The sequence below is a fragment of the Bombus affinis genome, unplaced genomic scaffold, assembly GCF_024516045.1.
Source record: "Bombus affinis isolate iyBomAffi1 unplaced genomic scaffold, iyBomAffi1.2 ctg00000068.1, whole genome shotgun sequence".
Lineage (NCBI taxonomy): Eukaryota > Metazoa > Arthropoda > Insecta > Hymenoptera > Apidae > Bombus > Bombus affinis.
This window is the reverse complement of record NW_026108822.1, coordinates 1,278,320-1,303,141: the sequence shown is the minus strand read 5'-3', so window position 1 is coordinate 1,303,141 and position 24,822 is coordinate 1,278,320. Positions and strand designations below refer to the sequence as shown.

The 24,822-nt window shown below is 36.8% G+C and overlaps 2 protein-coding genes across 2 annotated transcripts in view; one reads left to right on the top strand and one right to left on the bottom strand.

Moving 5' to 3' along the window:
- The window catches only part of LOC126926985 (A disintegrin and metalloproteinase with thrombospondin motifs 3-like), a 143,260-nt gene that overhangs the window by 17,165 nt on the left and 101,273 nt on the right, over window positions 1–24,822 (top strand). The gene's annotated exons all lie outside the window — the stretch shown is intronic.
- On the bottom strand, window positions 885–5,088 carry LOC126926966 (CREB-binding protein-like). The gene is made up of 7 exons (XM_050743265.1): window positions 4,909–5,088; window positions 4,711–4,830; window positions 4,328–4,629; window positions 3,621–4,031; window positions 3,221–3,533; window positions 2,716–3,130; window positions 885–2,622 (listed from the first exon to the last, which is right to left on the bottom strand). Exons 1-7 carry the CDS (start codon window positions 5,071–5,073, stop codon window positions 2,147–2,149), a joined length of 2,202 nt encoding a protein of 733 aa, XP_050599222.1. The 5' UTR covers window positions 5,074–5,088; the 3' UTR covers window positions 885–2,146.

Below are 24,822 nucleotides of genomic sequence, written 5' to 3'. Positions count from 1 at the left end.
AAATTTTCAAGGCAAAAAACATTCGCCAATCGTTCGTTAGATTCTTTCTTTATTTTTATAAAAAAAAAAGAAAAATGCTTATTGCCTTCTTTTATAACGAATTCAAAGGGTACCGATGTATATAAGACAAATGGAAATGTACGATGTTATATGTATATAGATATATCTGATGATAAATGTATCAGAATGAGTCAAATACATTTTTCAAGAGGTAACGTGTCTCTCAAACGGGTCATGATTTCTCTGGCTTTTTGTTTCGAATCGGACCGCGCTTTCGTCGACGGAAACGCCACGTTTAAATATGAATCTTACACCGGTTGCATGTGCCATTAATGATTCTGATTATGATTAAATCGGTTATAGCTTGGTTACATGGTGGCTACATTGTACATCGTGTATTTAAAAAATATCCGACGAAACGGACTTCAGAAGTACACCTTCACGCATCATTCGTTACCAACTAGTCATTTAAATAGGTATCGAAGAAAAAAGAGAGAGGAAAAGTTACACTTACAGTTTACTATGATACAGCACTGGCATAGTCACATACTTCGGTATGTATGTGTACTTGTATCTGTATTTGTATTTCCTTTTCTCGGGTTTATCGTGCACAGAGATATCCTATTATAATTATAACGCGTGTGTGTGGATCCCTTTCTCGCTTTTTTCCCGAATATTAACACTATACTTATATGTTTTGAATTTTTCTTTCGTGATAATATTAATAGTAATAATGGTAATAATAATAAGAAGAATAATAATAAAAATAATATTATTAATAATAATAGTAGTAGTAGTAGAGTAATAATAGTAATTATAATAATTAAGAATCAATAAGAATTATATATAATAGCAATAATAATAATAATAATAAATTCATAATAGACAGGGAAATTAATAATAATCGTTATTATTATCGTAATAATAGTATAGTATGTACAGAACGATTTTCATGCGAGGGTCCTTTTCGATTACGCTTCGTAGCTACATATTTTGATTGAACTGTACATGTTGGACCCTCGGTTTGAAAAACTTTTGTTGTCAAAATTAACACGATTTATAAATCCTCCCATTAGTAAGCTTGTGAATTTCTACTTTTTGGTTGCGACACCGTTAATCCGCGTTGTCTCGCCTGTCCTGTTATTAGGTTTCTTTCCCATAGGACAATTTAGCAGATTATTTTGAAGGTTAATTTCAGAATGATCCATAAAATTTAATGGTGCTAAGGTTTCGGCACAACCTTCGGCAACCGTTGCGATCTCTTAATAACAAATTAACCTAAGTTAACATTACTTAACTTTCCACTAAATTCTTTTCTCCCTTCCTTACATACAATGTTGTTGATTTCTTTTTCAATATCTTTCCATTTTCATACAGTTCGTTTTTTTTTCTTGTTATATACTTTGCATCTTGTCACGATAATAATAATAGTGGTATATAATAACTGCATATAATCGCTACGCTAATAATATTTGAACTATTAATTATTAATTAACGTTAAGTATACACAACACATTTGTACGATTTCACTCAGCCTGCACGAGCAGCAGCGAGGGAAGGTGATATAGATGAAAAAGTCATGTGTAAGGGGAATAAAAGTTTGGGCAGAGACATAGTGTGTGTTTCTTTTGTATATGTATGTGTATTAGGGGATAAAGTATTAATAGTCTCTCTTGATTTCATGTGTGTATAGTTTCAAATTAATTGTTTCTCGTCGTTCCACTGGTTCGCAATTGGGGAGCCGAGGTTGAGATACGAGAATACAATAACGTAAGTTCAAATGTCCATTGAGCCAGCTGTAGAATCTTCGCGGAGCATCTAAGCAGCACCACAACACGCTGTATCGCTCCTGCACCTTAACTCGGAGATAGAAAAAGGAAACGCGTCATCCGGGATTAATTTGGTCGCACCAGTGGTACTCTGACCCGTCTCTGAACATCAGCACTTGGTCAGTGTACCGGACGTAAGTAGTTGTACCTGATCTCCACGAAGCTAGGAACGCAGAACGGATGGAAGTTACTCTCTCTGTTCTCATGACAGAGAGGTGGAACAGCGACCGTTCTTTCTAAACGGTTGACATACGATGCAAGATCATCGTTCGCCCACTAACATAGTCACTCGTGTTAACCGACTTCACTAATAGTCACTACAATCCTTCGACAAATTTTGAAAGTTGATCTTGTGGCGTCATGGGCGTCACTTCACTCGAGTCTGTGCCACTAGTGGGTGGTGGAACTGGAGATGGATGATGTGGCATGGTACCCGGGTGACCAGTCGGTGCACCAGTTCCACCACTCAGCTGCGAAAGCATCATTTCACTTGGCCCACCGAGTTCATGAGCCGGTGAATGTGTTGGTGTACCATGAGGTGGATGGTGATGAGGCGATGGCACCGGCCCTGATCGAGGAGAAGGAACTGGCTGATTACGTGGAGAAGGAACCGGTCGTGGGGAAGGATTTGGTTGAGGAGAACGAATTGGCGGTGGAGATCGAACGGACTGCATTAATTGTTGCTGTACAGAAATCCCTGGAGGCCCCATCACACCTTGCGGAGAAGGTACCGGAGGTGGTGTTGGTTTTAAGCCAGGTTGACCGTATCCTTGTTCGCTAAAGCCACCATAACCTGGAGAAGAATACGCGGAATCGTGGCAAGCGTTAGACCACGAACCAAGCGGCTCGACGAATCTCGTTTTCTCCAGAATTAAATAATTCTTACCGAGAAGGGGCGGCCTTATATGTCGCTGTTGACCGTAAGGCGGTGCTGGTGGTTGTGTAAATTGTTGTTGTTGTTGTTGCTGCTGCTGTTGCTGCTGCTGCGGGTGTTGTTGCTGCTGCGACGGGTGCTGGTGCCTTTGCAATACTAGCATTTGCTGTTTATACCATTGTGGTGGTTGCTGTTGAACAGGTTGCTGCTGTTGCTGCTGTTGTTGCTGCTGTTGATTTAGCATTGCCTGTATTTGCATTCTGCCTTGCTGTTGTTGTTGTTGTTGGTGGTGGTGGTGGTGGTGCTGCTGCTGCTGCTGAGACATTATATGCTGCAGAGCAGGTTGTTGCTGCGGCTGATTAGGACCCAAAGGTCCGCCCACTCCTCCACCGTATTGACCACTTTGTTGTTGATTTAGAGCGAGTGCCTATTAATTTAAAAAATTATATGGTAATAGAAATTATTAAAATCGAAAATGTCAGCAGACAAATAATATAGAAGAAATTAATCGTCATACCCGTTGTTTGATAAAAGCAGCCATAATCGGTGGATTGCTTTTGAGTATTTGAAGTATTTGGTTTTGTTGTTCAGGAGTATGGGGATTCTTTAGAGTTTGCATAAGTTGCTGCAATACATGCTTGTGCATGTTGCTTTGAGTTTGAGGACCAACTTGATTAACCGGACCACCGAGAACTCCAGCTTGCCTAGGCATCTGTCCTCCCATAGCTATTGCTGGCAGCCCTTGATGTTGTTGCTGCTGTTGCATTAACTGTTGCGGCGTTTGCTGTCTCAAACCAGGATTCTGTTGCATCAGTGCACTTGGCTGATACCTACTGTAAATAAAGGTGTAGCTTTAATACCTCTTTTTATATACATATATGTGTACGGTATTTTAATTATTATATTCAATAACTCACCTTGCTGTCCATTGATCCATTGGAATAAGATGTGTACCGCCAGGATTTGGCATTTGTACAGGCATTGGACGTTGCATAGGAGGTGGTGGCATTACGCCACCTGTTTGTCCTCCTACGCCAACTCCAGCACCAACTCCACCACCTGGCGTTACTTTACCATAACCATGCGGTACTTGTTGCCGTGCAGCTTCTTCTTGTACTTGCTTAACAACTTGGAGAACGTGAGCAGGTGGCGTTTGAGTTCCAGGTTTCAATCCTATTCCAGGTTGATGTGGCGAAGGTAAATTGGTAGGACTGACACCTGGTTTCATAGCAACACCTGTGGTCATAGTAACATTTGAACTCTGTTGTCCGGATTGCATCGCTCCCACTGGACCTGTGGGTCTGCTATTCATTGCAGCCATTCGTCTCCTGAAACACATTAAAAAGAAAGATATACACCTAACTTATATACATAGGATATACATACACCTAGTTATCTTTGGAAATTATTATTCTAACGTTGCTGCTGTTGTTATTATTATTATTATTATTATTATTATTATTATTATTATTATTACTATTACTACTAATACTACTATTACTACTACTACTACTACTACTACTACTACTACTACTACTACTGCTACTGCTACTGCTACTGCTACTACTACTACTACTACTACTACTACTACTACTACCACTACCACTACTACTGACGTATTTACCTTAACAACTGCGCTTGCTGTAGCCACTGTTGAAGCTGTTGTTGTTTCAGCTTATGTTTGATGTTCGAACAGAATGGAACAAGACATTTAGTCTCTTGGCAGTGTTTAGCATGATAACAGCACAACGCTATTAATTGTTTACAGATTGGACAGCCACCGTTCGTTTTTCGTTTGCAAACTTTAGTATGCGTTACTACTCTCTTCATCTTTTGACAACTTGTTAAACGACAGTTAGCATCTCTACATTGGCACGCGTGCACCAACGATTGAATACATCTTTGAATTGAAAGTTTACGCGCCTCCTATTATAAAATAAGAATATTTATTATAAATATTCATAGCAAAATTATTAATATATTCAGTTAATAAAAATATATTTTTACCTGTGGATTAGCTTGTTTAGCATCGGCCGGCGATGAACCATCATCCAAATCTAAACCAAGTTTTTCCATATGATGAGGATGACCGTCTTTTTCTTTACAGCTTATACACAGATCAAAATCCTAGCATAATAAATAATAACATTAGATTGTTTGAAAATTGGATGATACATGTTTACAGATGATTGTTTTAATACTTACATCACAAACCGTACAATGATATCTTGTTTCTACATGGCTCTTACAATTATTGCAAGTATAGACAAACTTGTCTTGACCTTGATTGTGCAATTCGTATAGCATAGACATAGAACTAAATTTCGCGCGCCTTAAGGAAAAGAATTCATAATGTCTTTCTCTAGCCATTGTAAGGAAAGCATCGCGGCCATCCATAAGGTCACAATTAATAACTGGATCAGGATCTTGAATAGGCTAAAACGTGCATTATTTTCAAACGTAAGAATACGATTCGATTATTAAAAAAAATAATAAATATAAATTAATCCTAAATACTTACTGCTAATATTACATCCCATTATATTATATATGGCCCTGGGCCCATAACCTGTTGAGAAGAGAGAAAAACGTGTGGATAAAGTGTAAGATACAAAGTATATATTTGACTTAATAATGAAATACAGGAATACAATTTGAGCTGGTCCAGATCCGCACGCTAGCAGTGTTACTTTATGACTGAGAACCCCGAAGCCAACGTCGCCTGTCTACCGTATTGGGTCTGCCTCCCTGCTATTCCTTTGTCTATATGCTGTCGATGGCTTCAGCGCTTGAGAAAGGTAAAAAGACCAGATGTGGAGTTTTCCTAGAAGTGGTGATCACTTCAACAAAAATAAACGAAAGATCCTTACCTCCCTCGCTCTTAGGTATGCGATGTCGTCCATAATGTCCAACCGAAGATAGTGCGTATTTCTTCTACCGCTCGGTGGTGCGGACATTCTGGACGCTGGGTCTCGCCGAGTTGGTAATATTCTAGTCACGCCTCCAAAAGGAAAACAGGCGACTGATTCGCGACGGCGAAACAAAGTCGGTAGCTCTGCTTCCATCGTAACGACCGAATGTCCCGATCCTTCTCCGCCACGATCGCTCATTCGTCTCACCTGTCCACACAAACATCAAGATAGTTTCGATACGCGAGAACTGTCGTAGTGACGATCGAGCCTGGCGAAAGTCAAATTGACCAACTTCATCTTTGGACAATCTCACTATTTCGCAATTTCATCGTCCAAGTACACGATTGATTCTCACAAAACCTCTAGTTCCTTAGAGCTTAATGCCACGCTCATCTTTTCATTTTTATCGCATATTGTCTCACCACTTGCGATACTTGTAATTACTTTTCTCTACTTTTCAATTTTGGAGTTGGTCAATGTGATTTCCGAATGGCTCGATGGACTATGCGAGTCTTGGATAAAGATGACAATTAAACTATTCAGATTAGTCATGTTGCTTCGTCAAACGATTTGAATTCAAGCAATTCGAAACCATTTTGTCAATGTGAACCTATTATTTTACCAATGTGAATCTGTAATTTTGCTTGAAATATCCTTCCAAGTTTTTATGATGATTCAGATTGGTCAAGTTACCTGAATCAAGCAACTATTTTCAAGTTACTTGAAACTATTTTGTTAACGCGTACAGTTGCTTGAATCAAGCAACTATTTTTAAGTAACTCGAAACTATTTTGTCAGTGTGAAACTATATAGACACTAGTTAATTCCCATACACATGTATAATGTATAATGTATAAACAGAGCTATTTTTTCAGATCAGAAAGTACGATCAATCTTTTTCTTTAAATATATTATGCAAACGTTGAACAACGTTATGTTTTGTTAAGCTAACAGGATACACTAAAAATACATTATCACATACATTATCCGGTTCGTTCGTGAGTGCCGAGGCGTGCAGACGTGTGTCCAGTGCCCGGCAATGTTCACAAAGCAGCACGTGACCATCCAGTTGCTGCTGAGTGCCGAGACGTGCAGACGTGTGTCCAGTGCCCTGTGAAGTTCACAAAATTCCACGTGACGCCCATCTGTCGAAAGCGAATCCAACTAACCTAGCCAGGGGTTAACAGCCTCTCGACTAGTTCTTTCACACTGAATTAACTAGCTCGATGATGGCTCTATCATTCCCAACAGGCTCCCCGGAGCTAAATTATAACACCGCCATTTTTCCTCCCCCGTGGCAAGAGGGCAACACATCTATCCTGGTAAACGACCATCACACGAAAAAACGAAAGCTCGAACCAACCAAGACAAATGTAAACAAGAGTCAAACTAAACCATCAGCCAGCCAGGTGACCACCTACAATAGATTTTCAATACTGGAGTCCACGGAAGACTCCATGATTACAACCGAAAAGGTAAATAATCTCCATACTCAAAGAATTCCCCCTCCCCCACCGATATTCATTAACGACGTAATCGACATACAGTCAATGATTAAGACTATCGAAAAAGACATCAGCAAAGAGGACTACAAGTTAAAGATTAACAACAACCACGTGAAAATACTGCCGACCCACCCAGACGCCTATAGAAAGTTAACCAAGCTATTAAAAACGTTAAACGCTAAATTCCACACATACCAGCTCAAACAAGAAAGACCATTTCGAGTGGTGCTACGCAATATCCATCACTCAGTCGATCTAGACGAACTAAAATGCGAATTGTCAAATCACGGCCACGAAGTAACTAACATCAGTAACATTAGGCATAGAATCACAAAAAACCCACTATCCTTATTTTTTATAGACCTAAAACAAAAAACAAACAATAAAGAAATCTACAATATCAATCGGCTGATGAACTCCATAGTTAAGTTCGAGCCACCTCTTGTAAAGAAAGAAATAATACAATGCAAGAGGTGCCAAAGGTACGGCCACACGCAGAAATACTGCAATCACAACTTCCGGTGCGTAAAATGTGCAGGTAATCACCCCACTGACCAATGCACTAAATCCCCGGAAACCCCCGCCAAGTGTATCCACTGTCAAGGAGAGCATCCTGCGAACTACAAAGGATGCTCAGCCTACAAACACTACATAATATAGTGTATCCAAAACTGAGACCCAAGGACATAACCATACAAGAACCTAAACCCCAAAAACTCACTACACCAACAGTATCCTATGCGCAGGCAACGCAAGGAAACGTAAACAACTCGAAAACACACATTGTACACACAGAAAATAGAATTCCCACCCCACAAAACACAGACAACTTTACCAGACTCGAAAAACTTATCGAGAAGCAAACTGAGCAAATTAACAACTTGCTGTCACTACTCACACTCTTCATGGACAAATTCATACGCACAGAAGCAAAATAAAACCAATGCGAATAGCTCTGTGGAACGCCAACGGTCTAGCTCAGCACAAATTTGAACTAGAACTATTCTTAAAACAACAGCAAATCGATGTGATGCTCATATCCGAAACCCACTTCACCGACAAAAACTACGTCAAAATACACGGCTACAACTTCTACCACACACAACACCCCAGCGGAAAGGCCCACGGCGGCACCGGAATAATAATCAAATCAAACATCAAGCACTACGAACTTCCACCATTCCAGAAAGACTACCTCCAAGCAACAAACGTAGCAATAGAAGACTGTCATGGTACAATCACCACTTCAGCTGTATACTGCCCTCCCAGACACTCCATCGCCAAAGAAGACTTCGACAACTTCCTGGACACCCTGGGCAATAGATTCATAGCCGGAGGAGACTACAACGCCAAACACACCCAATGGGGCAGCAGACTAGTTACAGTAAGAGGTAAAAACCTCCTCAACAGCATAATAACCAATAACCTCAACTACCTTACCACATACGAACCCACACACTGGCCCACCGACACAAACAAAATACCCGATCTCCTTGATTTCATCATAACTAAAAATATCTCGTCAAGACACGTCCAAATCAATTCCTCGGCTGATCTCTCCTCTGATCATTCCCCCGTGATAGTAACAGTCAGTTCAACTATCATCGAGAATACACCTAATGGCTCCATTCATAACCAACACACCAACTGGCAGCTCTTTAGAGAAATCTTCACACACACAACTTCAGCCTCAACTTCACTAAAAGCCAACGAAGAAATCGAAGCAGCCACGGAATACCTAAACACGAGCATAATAAACGCTATCCGCTTCTCCACACCGGCAATAACGTCCATCAGCAAACACGAATATCCCCAGTACATATTAAAAAAAATAGCAGAAAAACGTAGACTAAGAAGAGTATGGCAGACCCATAGAACACCGGAGGACAAACGCAAACTAAACAACGCAACTAGAAAACTATCCAAAACCATAAAAAACTACAATAATGACTGTTTTCACAAATATCTCGCCAGCTTGTCCCCCACAGCCGACTCCAACTACTCACTATGGAAGGCCTCCAGGAAACTCACGCGCCCCCCACAAATAATACCTCCAATCCGCCGCCCGCAAGGCGGATGGGCGCGTAGCCTTATAGAAAAAGCCAACCTATTTGCCAAACACTTGTCTGAAGTATTCAAACTCCATTCCTCCGTAGCTGCTGCAGACGTTACCGAATACCTGCACACTCCCTTCCAAATGTCCCCTCCTATTGAGCCCATCACTTCTGCAGAGATTATACAAGCAATCAGTCGGCCAAACCCCAAGAAAGCAGCAGGTCACGACCTAATAGGAAATAAAGCAATCAAGGAACTTCCCATAAAAGGGATTGCACTCGTCGCATCAATCTTTAACGCTATCCTCCGCCTTCAACACTTTTCCAAGGCTTGGAAAATCTCACTAATCACCCTCATCCCTAAACCCGGTAAACCAAAATATGAAACCACCTCCTATCGCCCAATCAGTCTTTTACCTACCCTGTCTAAACTATTCGAGAGAATGCTCAGGAATCGTCTCCTCCCACTCCTAGAAGAATTGAAAACACTCCCAAACCACCAAATCGGCTTCCGAAAACAACACTCAACAGTAGAGCAAATCCACTGCATAATCCACATGATCAGCCAAACCCTTGAAAAGAAAAAATACTGTTCAGCGGTATTCTTAGACATCCAACAGGCATTCGACAAAGTATGGCATGTGGGGCTACTCTACAAGATCAAAAAGATCCTACCCCATCCATACTACTCCATCTTAAAATCCTACCTAACCAACAGACAATTCATAGTTAAATGCCTAGGCGCCTCTTCCGTAACATTCCCAATAGAATCCGGCATACCCCAAGGTAGTGTCCTCGGACCCCTACTGTTCTCCATCTACACTGCCGACTTACCTATATCAAACGAGGTAACAATAGCAACATTTGCCGACGATACAGCACTATTAGCTACCCACGCAGACCCGACAATTGCCTCATCCACTCTCCAGCGAAGTCTCGACACCATGGAAAAGTGGTTCCAAAAATGGGGCTTCAAAATAAACGAAAAAAAATCCTCTCATGTAACCTTCACGCTCCGAAAACAAACCTGCCCCCAGGTCACCATTAACAACACAATAATCCCAAGCAAGGACTCCGTAAAATACCTGGGCATGACCCTGGACAGGAGGCTAACTTGGAAAAAACATATCTCAGAGAAATCAAAGCAATTAAAGGAAAAACTAAGAAAATTCTATTGGCTCACGGGCCGACGCTCCAAACTAAACATACAGAACAAAATAACCCTCTACAAGGCCGTAATAAAACCTGTCTGGACCTACGGAATCCAACTATGGGGAACAGCAAGTAATTCCAACATTGAAATACTCCAACGCTTCCAATCGAAAACGCTAAGATCCCTATTAAATGCACCCTGGTATGTTACCAACGAAACAATCCACCGCGACCTCAAGATACCTACAGTCAAAGATGAAATACACAAGTTCAGAAGCAGATATAACACAAGAGTCAACAACCACCACAACCCACTAGTCACCCAACTACTGGACACGACGGACCAGATCCGCAGACTAAAAAGAAAATACCCTCTAGATTAAATCCTTAGTTTCTACTAGAACCAACAATATAAAACTATTATAATCCATGTCATTGTATCACGCCAAACTAAGTTACTGAAAATTCTCAACGAGAATTGATTGTAAATATTCTAATAAATAAAAAGAAAAAAAAACATACATTATCCATGCCACGCGGAGGCGACTCGTTCCTTCGCCCTTCCTCTTCCTCTTCGCCCGATGTGCTTTCCTCTATGACGATTTGAAGCTCGCCATAGTTTGCCGTCACATTCACATTCGGGCTTCTCATCTTGATTTAGGTAAATTCTCACTTGAACATAAATAAAACGTTTCTTCGTTGAAACCGTATCATAGTGGAGAACGATCGAACAGTACAAAAGAATGAATAAAAATAAGTCACATTTTTATTAATTTTCTTTTGTATCTAAAAACAAATCTGATAGATTCAAAGATACAAGATCTTTGAAAATATCGTATGGAATTTAATACTAATTTAGTGTGCAATTAAAAAATTACTATACTATTTTATTTCTCCTATATACATGTTGGAGATAAAAGGACATCGGGGCCTTTCTTTTGGAATTTTTGGGAAGACCCCCAATACTTTAGTCTAGACTTTTTATTATAGCTGCACTTAAATAATAAAACTCAGAAGTAGTTGTTTATGATTTAATCCGACTATGTTTACCCGAGATTTATGACAGTAGGCTTGGGCTCGAAGTGACACAACTGGTCGCTAAACGTAGCCACGGTCATGGCATGGACGTTTTTACCTAACAAAGCTATGGAGTAATTGTATAGATCTCCTTAAAAATATAGTTGACCCGAGGGGTACAGAGACGAGTATATAAGTGCAGTTCCATTTGGACTGAGGGAGTTCTACTTATACTGTAGACAAGTAAGTTGAGTTCTACTTATATCGTAGACAAGTAAGTTGAGTTACACTTGAATTGTGGACAAGTAAGCTCAGTACGACTTAGACTTTGGAAGAAGACGTATTTGTTATCCCTTTGACCGTGGATTCGTTATTGAACCTAAGATCATTGTCATTGGCATCTCGAGTATCTAATTGCCACGGTTACTTGTCAAACTCTGTACCATATCGGTACTGTAATCATATCGGTACCAGTAAATATCATGCATATCGTATAACAACAATGGTTAATCTAAATGAAGATTCGTTACACGCCCCTAATCCCACTGAGAACTCGAGATATATGTATTTTTTTTTTCTTTTTGCTTAAAAGATTTCCTGTTTATTGTCACATTAGAATGTCAGATTCTTTTGGCACACGAAGACTTCGTAAATATCAGAAGGAATATAACGTGGAAAAATGTTGTTTTATTTTTAAAGTTCTACGCTTCGCTACTTTTTTCCTAGTACGTTCGTTTTAGCAATAACACTGACTTTTTCGCCCGTTAAAAACGGATTACGCAGACGCGCTCACGCAGCACGTGCCCAGAACGAATGTTGCGAGTCGATATTTTCTTTTGCGAATCGCTCTCGTTATTTCGTTGGAAATGTTACCGTGCGGATATCAGACAGCCATTGGAAGTTATTAGACGTTAAAATCGAACCTACAAATTGCTTCCGTATCTCGCCAACAGCTAGTCCTCGTATCTTACGCAGACGTCGATTAGAAGTAGAATTTTCGATAAAATTTAAATTTCCCTCTTCAGTTCGTACTTCGATTTATGGACTCGTACATACGTTTTTCTCTTATATATTACGTGCATTTGCATATATATCTGTTTCTCTATCCCATGCGTCGTAGTTTTTGGATGAAACCAACAGCTTGTACACACGTGCAAGATTTTATTTTTCGTGATAAATCGAACAAGAATATATTCTTTCGTGCTTCTTAATAGAGTGACATTACACCAGGTGAATAATGTACTCGAATAAACGATTTTTCTTAATACTTATAAATTACGCGACGCGTTAACATTCAATTAATTCATAAAAGAAAGCATGATAATTATATGAATCAACTTTAAGAAAATAAGTGTAATTTTTAATATTAAATAACGAATAATAGAAAAGATGGAATAAATAAGTTAACAATAAAATGATAAACAATACGCGTTTGCTTATTTTCAAAAATCAAAATATAAGCAGCTTAAGTAACTCAATATTTTATGGAACGTTCTTCAAAATCAATAACTACATTGTGTTCTTTCCATTCGAAAAAATTCTGTAACGTAATTTCCGCACTAAAGGACCTTCTATCGTATCATTTTCGTCAGAGAATTTCAAATAATCTAGTTCTGCTTCGAAATCTTTTTATTACCTTTTTTTATTACGCCTTTGAATCCATCGAAAGATTTACATTAAAATTTTTACTTTGCCACAACTTTCTTTATTTCGCTGCATATCAATTATTTATTGAAGCTACTTCGTTCTAACGTGGCAATCATTCACCAGCTCAGCACAGGCTAGCGCACATTTTGCGAGACGGATTTTCCATGCGTCGAAGTCGCAAATGTCGTTACACGTGTACCGGGCTGTATCGACAAATATCAAAGTCATACGAGTAGCATTGAATCGGTGGAAATATCGAATTTCGAAAGTTTGATTCGACGTGTCCAAGATACGAGATTCCAAAGAGAAAGTTCGCCCTCAGGTCGACGATATCGATTTAATATTACATGCGATTTATTTTCGTTCGCTGAATCAGTGAACTTCTACATTTCACGCGGTTCATCGGGTCGAATGATTTTTCTGCATACAAAGGGCTGGAAATTTGAAACATACTGTAGCCTAAACCGGTCGCCGGATTAAACTCGACGAAGCTTCGAATCGAGAAAAACGTGCAATCGTAATCTGGCTTTTACGAAAATGGACACAACGACGTTACCGGACAAATAACGAAATTCTTGTCCATTATTGAAATTCTATTGAAATTCTATTAAATCGCCAACTACGTTCTTATTGAAATTTTCATTTATTTCTTTTTAAACGCACGATCGAATTTATCGCACGCGTACTCTTCTGATTATATTCTATCGTTGATATTATTACGACGAACATTGTACATAAAAATTTAGAAAGTTACTATGCACAATATTTGATTTTTCCTCAATTTTACTTTAACGAATTTCGAGTTTTAGTTTACGTTACTTAGAAAGTTCGAATTTTCTCCGTTTATGGCAATACGAAACTATTAGGTAGTCCGAAAAGTTTCTTTCGTTCCATAAGGAAATAATGGATGCACATTTTCCGTTTTATATTATTTTATCGAATTACCTATGATCCGTTTTGTTTTATCAAACTAAAGATCACAATGTTCGACAGATTAGGTTTTATGTTTGTATAAAGATGCGTCGTTGAAAAAGACGTCTCTTTGAAAGAAAGACACTTTCCGGACAACCCAACATACAGGGTGGTTGGTAACTGGTGGTACAAGCGGGAAGGGGGTGATTCTACGCGAAAAAAGAAGTCGAAAATATAGAATAAAAATTTTTCGTTCGAGGTTTTATTTTCGAGCAATTGAAAGAAAAGATTATTGTAGCCTTTCATACTTTAAAACAAACGAATGCGTTAGAAAGTGTTCATAGAAATTTAATTAGAAGAGCAGAAGTATGTGTTGGACAGAATGGGCAACACTTTCAGCAATTTTTGTAACAATAAACTTTATGATTACTTCATGTTATTTCATTATGTATTCCTAATTTTCCGTTACGGCAAAAACAAACTTAAACTGCGATAATATCCATCGAGACAACGATGTACAGTGAGGTCCGTTATAACGAGACGTGATAAAGTGCACGCGTACCGAGCGAAAATTCAAAGTCGATTTTCTCGAAAACGAAGCCTCAAACGAAAAATTTTTATTCTATATTTTCGACTTCTTTTTCGCGTAGAATCACCCCCTTTCCGTTTGTACCACCAGTTACCAACCAACCTGTATAATATTACTGGAAACATTGTACTCGGACACAAGGTTTAATACGATGCTTTAAATAATAGAAGTTTCAGATGGAACGATAATATTGGGTTGGCAACTAAGTGATTGCGGATTTTGTCAGTGCCACCTAATGATAAAATCCGCAACCACTTAGTTGCCAACCCAATATAAAATATTAGGAGGAAAAAGTCCGAAATAGTAAAAGTTCGTGGTCGACTAAGTGCAGACCAGCATTTTCATGGCGATAAATTAAGTTGAAGCACAATATCATTAATTCTCGATGCTGCAGCGCTCGCCAAGTTTTATACCCCAATTTCGTCCTCGTTTCGACAAATGAAAATACTCCTGATGCTTGAAGAAAATTTCGAACTTTTAACGTTCGAAGAAGGAAACTTGCATATAAAGTAACGGTTCTCTCATATTTTCCTCAAACTCGAGAAAGTTTGTTAACGAAAGGAAGATACGACCGAGTGGAAACTGTGGACAGAATGAAAAATATCTAAACACCCAGAATAACAATCAATTACGAAATTACGAAGAAAAAGTCACACAAATATAAGTCGTGTAATAAATAAATTTCGTAAAACATCGATAAACATTGCTTTGTTTGCTGTTAGTTTGTTATCAACTAAACTGTACATGTAAATGATACTATATCGCGTTAATTTGAATCCAAATTTTCAAAGTTTGAAGAGAAATCGTAAGAAATTTCTACGTGCAACATATTTTTCAGTTTTTACTTTTCCACCTTTTTATTTCTTTTTGCAATGCTTTGTTACGTTACGCGAGATTATAAAAGTTGAGAATCGCGCGGAATAAAACGAACAATAGTACATTTTACTTTCTCGTATAATCTCTATGAGAAAAACAAAATTGTAGCGTATATCGAAAAACAAATTTTCGTTCTGCGTAAAATCTCGAGAAATTCTTCCTTTCTTCGTCCGTGTCAGATGATAGACGAATGACGCATCAGATGACTCGTGCGATTCCTTAGCATAGAAGAGTGAATTGAAATATTCACGAAGCGCGATGTACTGTTAACCAGTTAACCGTGGAATTTAGTTTTAGAAATCAACGTGAATAAAATGCAAATAAAAATAAGCGACGACGAGTATACACGTCGAACACAAAGAAAATGTGTTACGTGTTCCTGTTATAAGTTTTACGACGACGTTAAACCAAAATGACGATGGCTTACATTTTTCTTCGAAAAAATGAATTATTTCCCACATAAAATGTTAAAATTGTAACAAAATAACAAAATTCGTAAACAAGAAAAATGTGAAAAGATAGAAGAAATTCAGTGGATCCTCCCAGTGTGGTATTTCTCGAAACAGAATATCGCACAAAGTGGCACTTGGCAAATCTAACACCAGCAACGTGAAGTGGATCCGATCAATGATATAACTGGTATAAAATTGGGGAAATGTTTTTTGATAGGAAGCGTAGGTTTTACGGTTGAACTCGTAGATGGTGGAGCAACTTTCGAAGCTCGTGTTCGTGGAATTGCATATTCGATAATTTATTCAACACACATTCGACCAAAAAACTGAATCGCATTATATTTTCTGTATTATATTTCGATCGTTATCGGGGAATACCGGACACACGCAGTAAAACATCCACTCAATTTGCAAGCAGACAAAATTGCGTAAACAATTCGGGCATTGCCGATATATCGGTGAAAATAATCAACTGAGTTTATAAAAAGGAATACGTTGTACAGGGAATAACCGATATAACAAAGGAACAAATCAAATTTTTCAGTTTTACTGACAAAGCGAACGTACCACTAAATAACATTCTTAGCGCTTCTTACTAAAATTTGGAATTTTTATGGTAAATGGTAATGTTTTATATTATACGACAGATGAAACACACCGAGATTAACATTTTTCTCGACCTGTTTAATTCATGAAACGCGGTTAACTGTTTAAAAACGCTATCGACGATAGCTTTTCGAAAGATGTATAAATAAAACGAGGAGATAGAGCGAAATGAAATAACAACGAGTCGTTCGATTTCTCGTTATGTCGTGTTGTTAAGAAGCAACAGAAATGAAATTTCAATTTTCCATTAGAATCGACGGAAGGATCAAACGACGATACGGTAAGAGAAATCGCATGATTCCACTCAAGTGGCACCGTTTTGTCAACGCAGGCTAACGCGTGACCTTTCGTCGTTTCGATCAACATGGTTCAACATGGGTCATACCGCCTGTGCTGTCAGATGTTCAGCCCAATGGTTTTTTTTTTTTTTTTTTATTTATTTATTAAAATTCACAATTTGTCCAATTTGCATTCGATGCATTTTTGACGTCACGTGTTGTTTGCAGTATCGAGAACAGCGTGGTCTGAACGATCGTCGCGATGTTGCACGAACGAGACCTGTCGACTATTTTACTTCCACATCGTCGTTTATCAATTTCCCCAATGAAAAACAACACGACCCATTTAGGACTCGAGCAAGTTTCTTCGTAATAAGTACTCGATATTAAACGCCAAGTACAACGTAGCGACGTTATCGACTTTCGTAATAAAAATTATCTCTATTTCTTGTTTCAAAGGAAACTCGAAAAGACGAAAAAGAAGTTGTCTCAGCGTAGTTTTAATATGTAGATAGATATGAGAAAGACAAAAATAGCGGAGATAGTTCAACGTGCGAGTTTGATGTACGGAGCCCGAGCCGAGTGATACGAAGAAGCAAGCACCGCGTGATTCTTCGTGGAAATATAAATGAAATATATATAGCATAAAAATTTTTGCATTCTCGACGTGGTTGTCGAGAAAATTGAGTTTGAAAATTTATCAAGCATACCGGAACGTGGGTAATTCCGGACTGGACGGGACTGAATAATCGACATGGAGGTCATTTTACGTGTGAAAACAAGTCGAAAATGTGGAGTAACATGTTCCCGTTTAAGGCTTCATTTTCGAGATAATAAATGTTAACGAATAAATGAGAAATTTTCAAATTTATTTTTCTGGGAAACAAAGCGTTCTACGAAGAAATGTTATTTTACGTTTTCGACTTATTTTCACACGTGAAACCACCTCCTGTCGATTATCTAGTCCTACTTATTCCGGAACATACCGTCGTTTAAGTATACTTGATAAATTTGCAAATTCGATTTTTTCGCGAACTAAGTCGAGTTAAAACTAGCAAAATGTTATTTTTAAAATAAAAATTAGATAATAGAAAGTAGATAGAAAATAACATTTTGTCAGTATATATATAATTATATATATAATTTATTAAATTTCATCTGTCGGCTACAAAATGAAATTCATTTACGCACGTAGAGTTCTCATTCACATTTGTCGGAGTTATCATTCAACCTCAATGCACAGATTAAACATAGATTATTATATAGATATATAGTACACTCTATACAGCATAAACATTGTATTAATTATCGGTTTATTATTATTATTATTATTACCTATTTATCGCTGCAAGGTTTAAAGGATAGTGCTGTCTGTGTTACGAAACACGCGCGTTCCATGTTAATTGGTGAAGTAACTTTACATGTGAGAACGACGAATGTAATTTCTCTTTAATAGACAGAACATTGTCGAAATTTTCGACAAATACAAACCCGTAACACGTAAGTAGGAAAGCGATAAAAGTCAACGATTCGTTTATCGCAATTTCCAATTTTAACAACGTCTCAAACGTTATTCCAGCGTATATTGCTCGAAATTGAATAGAAATTTGTGCAAGTTCTCAGTTAATAACGTTAGAGAAACGAATAGCGCGTTAATAATTTGCAACTCGTATTAGTTGGTGAAAGTTTGCGTATTACGTGTTCCGGTCGAAAAGTTTATCGACTTGATAAATTAACATAGCATTGCGACAGCGTAGCAAAGAATACGTGCTTAACATTCGATTAATATTACCATTCGCTTGAAATTAACTTCTTCGTGAAAATTTAATATCGATAGAATAAAGAGGATGTCACGCGGATTATCTCGAGATCAGAAATTAAATTACCAAGTAATTTGATGTTAAAATTTCTTATTATACACAATGTGTTTCAATAATTGAATATACGCGAAATTAACTTACGATATTATTCATCGAATTATAATGAAACAATTAGCTAGCAATTCGTTTATTCTATTATTTTATTATGTGTATGTTGAACAGATTTTTATACGTTTCTCGTACCTACTACGTGGTAGACATAATTTATTATTATGGTTTATCATCGTTTATAATTTAATAATCATTTAATATTGAAATTCGATATAATATTCCGGCGGAATTATTCTTTCACTATCATAATGAATTTAATAGCAGCAAATTTTATATATAAACGTAATAATGAATGCAACGAAAGTAAAGGTATTATATTCACTTTCGTTAAAGTAATCGGTTAATCATTAGAATACAATCTAACGATTATCAATATTAAAGAGCATCGCTTGTTTACTTCTTATAGCTTCGCCGCCTTCCGCATATTTTATATCTTCGTTCAACGTTTTAATTTTAGTACACGAACAACTTTCATAAATCGTCAGAGCTAATCTGTTGCAATGTAATCAGGAATGATAATTAAAAACAGAGCAGGTTAATTAGCCTAGTTCCATAAAGGACCAAATTAAAAATCCAATCAACAACGTACTTGAGCCAAGCTTAAATTCGATGCATGTGTTAAAATAACATTTCAACTTATTAATAATTCAACGATACTCTCCGCTGCATTGATCCTTTTTTTTTTTTTTTTAATTTAGAACGAAATACAATAGCCTGCTATTTTATTTATTGCCGTTACACGCTGTCGCTATTGTATCAGTTGTTTCGGAAAACTAGAAATAACAGGGAATTAAATTTCTATATATCCGTCGCTCGTTACATTACATTGACGTTTCATAGATATTTATAACGACGGTCTCTGACATTTACGTTGTCGATCGATGTAAGATAAATGAATTTCAGGAAGGAAGAGAATTGACATTTGATCATTTCAATTGCACTTACACGTAATCGCAAACCATTTCGATAAAGGGAAATTTAATTTTACAAATACGAAATAAACCGAACAGATCGTCAACATATTTTTAACCATTCAATAAATAGAGACAGTAGAGGCCATTCGATTCTGAAATTAAAATCTGAATTTTCATTTCGGTTATCACGGTATAACGGAGAACTTTAGAATCTTTAACGTTCATGTACGTCCGTAACGTTCATTAACGTCACGTACGTTCATGTATGTAATGAAAGGAAAAACTTAACGTGTAAACGCACGTTAGATTGATTTTTATGAAACAGAAATTACAATAAATGAAATTATCACTCAGAAACATTCACTCAGCGTTTCGTCTATCCTTGGTTCGTACGAATACCGAAAAATTCAATTTTATCATATCATTTATCTAGTAATCCTGATCAATTATTTTCTAATGTTATAGAAAACCAGCAGGTGTTGCAACGTTCATTAACGAGCATGTACATATGTTAGCCATGAGATGTAAATTATACCTTTTAGTAAACAATTTCATTTGCCGTGGAAATTGAAGTTAGGACGTTTTAACGCTTTTTATTCCCCTTTTTTGCCTCTTATGACGCTATAACCATAACGCACTGGCAATGGTAATAATGTTTTTAAACTTTCTTTCTTTTGTTCATATTATGTTGCACATAAATATACGTGAAATAAGGTAATAATAATAATAGTAATAATAGTAACAATAATAGAAACAATAATAGAAACAATAATAGTAACAATAATAGAAACAAAAATAGAAACAATAATAGAAACAAAAATAGAAACAATAATAGAAACAAAAATAGAAATTCAAATTTTCAAATTTTCAAATTTTTAAAAATTCGAATATTCAAATTTTTAAAAATTTTAAAAATTTGAAATTTTAAAAATTTTCAAGAAACAATAATTGAGACAATAATAGTAACAATAATAGTAACAGTAATAGTAATAATAATAATAACAGTAATAATAATAATAATAACAACAATAACAATAACAATAACAATAATAATAACAATAACAATAACAATAACAATAATGATAGTAATAACAATAACAATAACAATAATAATAATAATAATAATAACAATAATAATAATAATAACAATAACAATAATAATAATAATAATAATAATAATAATAGTCGCTTATAAGTTTCCACTTACAGGGAAATGTTGTTACATTAGGCTGTTGCAATCTGTTTGAAACGACAAGTATATTCGTCAAACACAAAGTGACTGCTGCAATACAGAATTAAATTGTAATAAAACGACCGTTTCATTTTTTAATGTTATTACCAACAGGGCTCGTCGTGAGGCAAAATATTGCCACTTCTTCGTGACGACTATACTCGTCGAAGACGGCTAACTGGTTAAGTCTATCCGTTTAATGTTCTTATCATTTTCCACAGCTGCCTGCTGTCTTCCTATGAAATGTTCTACTTTCCTCTTATAAAATTTCTACGGAGACGAGTTCCATTGTCGCAAATTTCGCTCCTCGATCAATCGAATTATTTATGGGATGCTCCGACAACCATAATAGATAGAGCAACGCGATGAAAATAATATAATACGTTGATATAACGTATAAATTAATTATATCACGTATCATGGAATGATATATCATCGATAATGTCATTACCAAAGCGTCGATCTGAATAGTTTCGTTTAAGTTTGATAGCTAATCGCTAGCAAACTGCGTCGTAATAAATTGTCCTGGCTGATAGGAAGCAATTATACAAATTGAACGCGCGAATAGTCCGAGGAATTGTCTGAAGAAAGCATTATCTCTTGGAAATTTCATTAGAAGGTAAACTCTGCGTGGGTGGAACCCTATCTGTAAATTTGCAGTTATTTCTTATTGTGTGATCTCCTCATTAATTTTACAGGGGGTGCTAACAAGCAGACTGACGAACGAGGGTAACATTCCCTTTTGAACGCTTCTGCGAATTCTCCGTTGCCTTTGCCAGCTTTCTGTCCGATTATAAAAAATCTATCAAACGAGAATTTGTCAATAAACCGCAGATTGTCGTACAAATTAATATAATTGTATATATTAATATAATTGTAAATATTATTGGCGGAACGGAGCTTAAATAAAGTACCTTGCCTCTGATAATTCACATATTTTCGCCGTGCTACGCACAAATTTTCTAACAAACGTATAAATATTAGCGGCATACTTGAAAACCACAAATACGATAAGTTCGTGTTTGTTCATTCGATGACCTTCGTGTCGCTTGTTGACTACAAAGAAATATTTTGATAAATAAGACATAATCGATAAATAATAATTATAAAAATAAACGAATAAGTAAATCTAGAATATTTTGCAAAGGAACAGTAATACTGGAGCAACTCTTTTGTTGGTCCAACTTAATAAACTTGATTGCAGAAGATAAAATTCTCGATCGTTGATCAAAGCAAAGTCGAAGATGCAAAGACACCTCTCTACACGCTGGAAGCATAAAACTTCACAAGATAAAATAAAAGATCGAAATTATAAATTTGAAGGGATAAAGTCGCTGTTCCGATGTAAGCGAGATATCATTAACTTTCACTCTCACCTACGAATGGTCATAAATGTCTCAAAGCGTACAGAAGACACCAGGGAGAAACGATATAGCATCGATAAAACTTTTATTATTAAAAAAAAATTACCACATTCGAAGTTTTTATTTGGGGACTTTGAAACGCTCCCTGCTAAAAACCTTTAACGCCCCCCCCCCTATATCTTCTTCTTTTTATACCTCGGAAGCAGTTTCACAAGTTTCCTGCCCTTTTCATTATTTTAGACCTAATAAGAAGATATTTTTAAGGTGAAAAAGACAGTACGTTTATCATCGATGTCAGCCCGCTTAGATTCTATGGTAAATTCATACAGAATATCTTAATCAGTTAATTGTCTTTGACGAGTATACTCGTCGTGCGTAAAAAATAGTTAAAACTTGCTGTTTTCAATTGCGATAAATTTCGGCAATAAAGTTGAAAAATAAAAAAGTCGTTTCGTTACAACTTAACGCTAGAACTACCGATAGTTAACACGAAGCTATTTCTACTAAAACCAGCGAAAATGACTGGTCTTTAAAAAATACGTAACAATGGAATATTTTTATATTTAGTGATTTATTACTTTCTTACAGAAGGAATTCCATGTTATGTAGTGCATTTTTGGGATTATTAATACATCTGGGACCATCATCCCTGAACTAGGATTGATACACTTATAATAGGATTGATACACTTCCTGATAAATGTTATCATTATATCGAATGACACGCAATAAACATTTTAAGAACGCGTGGCAAGTTGTACAAAACGAGGAAACTGGTTAATTGGGATTCAGATTGTGGGAAACAGATTGTGGGACCCTTTTACCCTTTTACACCTTGACAAGTACCGGGTATTTTAACTGATATTGGTATAGGTAGCCTTGATACATTATTTTGAGTTTGAATACATAAAAAACAAAACAAGATTCGTTATATTATTCTTTTAGTTATCGTTGCAAAAGTCATTACATCATTGCGGAAAAGAATATAACATGAAGTAGGAATTTTAAAATAAAATTGTAAAACCAGTCAATTTCACTAGTTATTCTGGTTTAGTTTATTTGACAACTTAATTCCATACTACACAGTTGCACATACCCTGTGTTTGAATATACTCGTCATCGCTTTTTAGGAAAACGTTTTCCAAACAGGTGGCAACAGTCGACTGGCCAAGTAGATTATTAGCAACTTCGTCAAGAAAGTTTCTAATTTTATGAAGGAAACGTAAAATGTAGAAATTGGTAATTTTAAACACGAAAAAAAATGTAAAGATTGTATAGCTTCAGTGTAGGTTCAGTCGCTATCTCCCTTTCAGAACATTTTAGAAATCATCTACAAGATCATATTGACCATTAATTCTCAATCTTTTCGTCCCCTTCGTGTCTCTTATGTCAGATGGAAGGGAGTGTAGGAAGGGAATGTCAACGATAATTTACCTTCTACCCTTGGTGAACAACTTTCAGATAGAAATGGCGGAACCTTCAAGATATATCGAATGATATTTATTAAGCCGTCCCATTAGAGTGAACGAGAACGGAATGTAGCATTAACTTGGTACATAAAATCCCACCCCACTTTGTCTCCAGCATATTGCTTGTACGGTTCTGCAACCATGTAACATTTGCCCCTAATGCGATACAAGTATGAGAAGAGCTTCGGTATGTTGCAGCCTAAGTATCGTGAATTACGAGCGCAATAAAAATGTTAATGCTACAACAAGGAAAACAACGTTCCGATTTGTTTAATTCTTTTAATTCGAATCACGAAAAAAGCACATGTTCATTCAAAATGATAGTAATCCGTGTTATGAAAGAAGCAAGGACGAGCATATAAATTGATTTGAATTTTTCAAAATATTTGTTCAGATGGCGAATCGAAGAGATGAAAGGCGAATCGAAAGTTGAAAGATTTCGAAATAAATTATTTTTTTAACGTTCTGTACGTGTGCGAATCTTCGAAACACGTTCCAATTTCCGTTGCTCTAAACCCAGATAAAGAAAGCTTGAAAAATAAACCTCTACCTTGTTCATCGCAAAAACTCAAGTCGTTTGATCTGACCTTACGAAGAAATTATTCAATTGCGAAGGATGTTGCGATAGTATCGCCGTTCACTGTACATGACCATTCTATGGCAAATCGATCATTCTTTCGCGTCGCGATGTCAGGGATTCTTTTTTTTCCAACTTGCCAACTCGAGAAAGCGAAAAAACTTTCGACAGATCTAACTCACGAAGATGGAAGAGATCGATTTACGTAAATGGAAAGATGCGTAGCTATCTTTAAATAAATAAAAAACTTACATATTATTTAAACGAAAAAGGTCGTTTCAACAAAGATCCATTTTGAGATCAAAACAAAGATCCAAAATTTCTCCCTATCGCGCTCTCTTTTCTCTCATCTTTACACACTCATTGTGTAACATCATGGTCATATAGCAGTTTCAACAATGTTTCGACCATGTAACGAGCTATCCTAATCACATCGAACTACCACGGAAAATGCAGTCGAACAAGCAGACTAACGCCAATGATTCATAGACTCGTGGCAAACGAAAATTAATCGCTGCGAGTCTTTTTCCTGTCGTTGCTATATACTATGTATGTATGTATGTATGTATGTATGTATATGTCGGATTAGGGTCAGGATTATGGAGAGGGGCGTTTGATGAGTTCTCATTACAAT

What these genes read in the sequence shown, in the direction of transcription:
- LOC126926966 (XM_050743265.1), bottom strand. Translation starts at nt 5,073, where the DNA reads ATGGCTAGAGAAAGACATTATGAATTCTTTTCCTTAAGGCGCGCGAAA. An exon ending in ATCATTGTACGGTTTGTGAT is followed by an intron (nt 4,831 to 4,908) that starts GTAAGTATTAAA and finishes TTATTATGCTAG; the next exon opens with GATTTTGATCTGTGTATAAG. An exon ending in ATGGATCAATGGACAGCAAG is followed by an intron (nt 3,534 to 3,620) that starts GTGAGTTATTGA and finishes TATTTACAGTAG; the next exon opens with GTATCAGCCAAGTGCACTGA.